General features: G+C 50.0%; 1 protein-coding gene across 1 annotated transcript in view; it reads left to right on the forward strand.

The window, feature by feature from the left end:
- Positions 1-931: 931 nt before the first annotated feature.
- The window catches only part of LOC107099712 (host cell factor 1-like), a 16,507-nt gene continuing 13,997 nt past the window's right edge, over positions 932-3,441 (forward strand). The window contains 5 exon segments of the mRNA XM_015397958.1: positions 932-1,311; positions 2,546-2,694; positions 2,772-2,932; positions 3,002-3,204; positions 3,349-3,433. Coding sequence (XP_015253444.1) covers positions 1,131-1,311; positions 2,546-2,694; positions 2,772-2,932; positions 3,002-3,204; positions 3,349-3,433 — 779 coding nt within the window. The 5' untranslated portion in view covers positions 932-1,130.

A 3,441-nucleotide genomic window follows, 5' to 3' on the forward strand; every position in this document is an offset into this window, starting at 1 on the left:
ATCAATTTCAAACAGATGGTATATGTATGGTATCGGTATCGGACGATACTGCACAGTCAGGTATCGGGTATCGGGGCCAAAAAATGGCATCAGAGCAACACTAGTAAGAAGGCTGATGATTTTATAAGTGAGAAAAAGGATCACTACTGCAACATTTTCACCAATGGAGCCAAAGAACTGTGCTAAGAGAGGGCATGTTTGGGGAAGTAAAACCAGTTCTGGGTTAAATCTGTTCTGACTCTGCTGCTGCTGAGCTGCAGGCCTTGGTGGCTTTCAAATTACAGCAGGGGAGTATAAATCCAGGCATTAGTTTATCTAACAGCCTTTGATTACTATCAAGTTAAACACATTAAGGCTGGGGCATTGTAGACTGACTGTATATCTGAAAATGATGAGTAAGCGCTGTGTCAAAGCAGGGAAATGTGGCTCATTTGTTTTCATCTAAACCCAGATTACCATGTGAAAGAAAACATTTGTTTGATATCTGTGAAAATTGTCAATCATCCGGGTCACAGTCCAGCTTGAAAAGGTTCAGACTATCCAACTAAACCTGAAGGTTTCTAGAACACATTTCTCCTCTCATCCAAGAGGCTTCTTCAGTTCTAACTACTGGTGGGAACACTGAGATTAATATACTGAGATTAATGTAGTGTAGATTACTGAGATTAATGTTCTGTAGGTGAAACAAAGAGTTTAGGGGGCAGAAGGTGGCTTTTTTTAATCAGATTTAAAGCTTTCTGTTTTTCCAGTAAATTTATATTTTCTGAGTTTTAATTCACAACCAGAGAAAAAAGCTGCGCAGAAAGTTCTTTGTTGAAAAATGAAGCACCTGAAGGGGGCAGCATAGCGATTAGCCTGTGATAAACACTTAGCAGACCAGCCCAGCAGGCGGCGCTAATGAGCGTTAAACTACGTAACCCGCAAAGAAGAAGTAGAGTAGCGTTAGCTGCTATCTGCTAGCCGTTAGCGGATCACCGGGACTTCGCGGCCTGCAGACCCGGGGAACCGTTAGTGGGTCTGGCCGCCCTGAGAACTCAGTGGAGGAGCCGGTTGGATCAGAACCAGCCGGTCCGAAGCAACCAAATGATTAAACCGTTAAGCTGCGACTAGATCCGAGCAGAGCTAAACCCATGGAGACCCTGAATGAGACCCCCACTGTGCTACAGCCCCGCTGGAAGCGGGTTCTGGGCTGGACCGGGCCGGTTCCGCGGCCGCGGCACGGCCACCGGGCCGTGTCCATTAAGGAGCTCATGGTTGTGTTCGGAGGAGGGAACGAGGGAATCGTGGATGAGCTACACGTCTACAATACAGGTGGGTCCGGCTGAGGCGGCGGGCTGTGGGCTTTAAAGCCCACAACAGCTCGGCTTCCAGGGGATAAACTGGGGGAGAACTTCTGGAACCTTAGCGGGGGCTGAAGCGGGTTATTATGTGCTTTGAACCGGAGGATGGAGCGGCTTTAAATCCGGCTGTGGTTCCGTCACAGGGAGCCTGTTTCCACCTGCTTCTCCCCGGTTCGTCTTAAGCCTTTAGCATGTAGCAGTTAGCATTTAGCTCCTGCTTATCAGCCAGAGACACGGTGAAAAATGGCGCCCTTTTAATGAAAACATTGTTGATGTCACATAGCCCCGCCCACACCGACAGGCGCTTAAACAAACAAACAGAACAAAATAATAAAGGCGGCTTTTATTTTCCTTTATTCCTTCGAACCGTAGAAGTCCAGAAAATTTCCATCCAGTAAATTCAGATTGAACCAGAGAACAAGACCCCCCCACTGTCCGTCCAACCCCCAACACCCCACCCCGGATTATGAGCGGGAGGTGCTGCTGGTGGAGCAACAAAGGAACCATGGATACAAAAAAAAAAAAAAAACCTTGCATTTTAATCTCAAAACTGTTTCAGGGGAAAACCTCTATGACCCACTTAGAACGTCCAGTTAGAACCTTTATTATCCCAGTGAGAACCTTTATAATCCCAATGAGAACCTTTATAATCCCAGTCAGAACTTCTATAAAACCAGTCAGAACTTCTATAATCTCAGATAGAACCTTAATGGTCCAAATTGGAGCCTTTATAATCCCAGTGAGAACCGTTATAATCCCAGTGGGAACCTTAATGCTCCCAATTAGAACCTTTATAATCCCAGTTAGAACCTTAATGGTCCAAATTATAGCCTTCATAATCCCAGTAAGAACCTTTATAATCCTAGTTAGAACGTTTATAATCCCAGTCAGAACCTTAATGATCCCAGTTAGAACCTTTATAATCCCAGTCAGAACCCCATTAACAGATTAAGATGATGGCGGAGTGCTAACTCTGGTGGGCCAATCAGATCCCGCCTCTTTCGCTCCACCAGACGTTCTCAAACACCTGTCAGTTCTGAACTGACATGACATCAGAACGCCGAACCCTGTGGGTCAGAATCCAGAACCCGGTTAGCGTTATCCTTAGCAGAACACAGACAGCATGAATTTCAGCAGCTTGTTTCCGTGGCGATGGCGGCTGTGGGTGGTGTGACCCTCTTTATTGCCATGTCTCCCCCCCCCAGCTACCAACCAGTGGTTCATCCCGGCGGTCCGTGGCGACATCCCGCCGGGCTGCGCCGCCTACGGCTTTGTGTGCGACGGGACGCGCCTGCTGGTGTTCGGAGGGATGGTGGAGTACGGGAAGTACAGCAACGAGCTGTACGAGCTGCAGGTCAGTGCCGCCGCCATGGAGGCGCCCCCTGCTGTCACCATGGCAACCGTTCAATAAGCCTCTGCTGCCCTCTGCAGGCCAGCCGCTGGGAGTGGAAACGTCTGAAGGCCAAACCCCCAAAGAGAGGCCCACCCCCGTGCCCCCGCCTCGGACACAGCTTCTCCCTGATTGGCTCCCGGTGTTACCTGTTCGGTGGCCTGGCCAATGACAGCGAGGACCCAAAAAACAACATTCCCAGGTCGGACCCGCCCCCCACCCGTCCACACAGCGCCTGTCCCTCAGTCTGACTGTTGTCCCTCTCCTGCAGGTACCTGAACGACCTTTACTGTCTGGAGCTGAGACCCGGCTCCACGGTGGTCAGCTGGGAGATCCCGCCCACATCTGGGCCGGCGCCGCCCCCCAGGGAGAGTCACACGGCAGTGATGACGACCAAGGGCGGAGTCAGCAGGCTGATCATCTACGGCGGGATGAACGGTTGCCGGCTGGGAGACCTCTGGGTCCTGGACTTAGGTGAGGTTTCCATGGAAACCTCTGAAGGACTCAGACTAACAGTCCGCTTTCATTTCCTGTTAGAGGTTATCGTGATTTTCTCACAGAATCAGAAGAGTTCATGAAATCCTTTCCTGATTGGTTCTTTTCCTGATGATGTCACAGAGTCTTTGGTGTGGAGCCAACCAGCTCTCAGTGGGACGCCGCCCCTCCCCCGCAGCCTGCATTCTGCAACCGTCATCAACAACAAGTACTGCG

This window comes from Cyprinodon variegatus, unplaced genomic scaffold, assembly GCF_000732505.1.
Source record: "Cyprinodon variegatus isolate N-32 unplaced genomic scaffold, C_variegatus-1.0 Scaffold28, whole genome shotgun sequence".
NCBI lineage: Eukaryota > Metazoa > Chordata > Actinopteri > Cyprinodontiformes > Cyprinodontidae > Cyprinodon > Cyprinodon variegatus.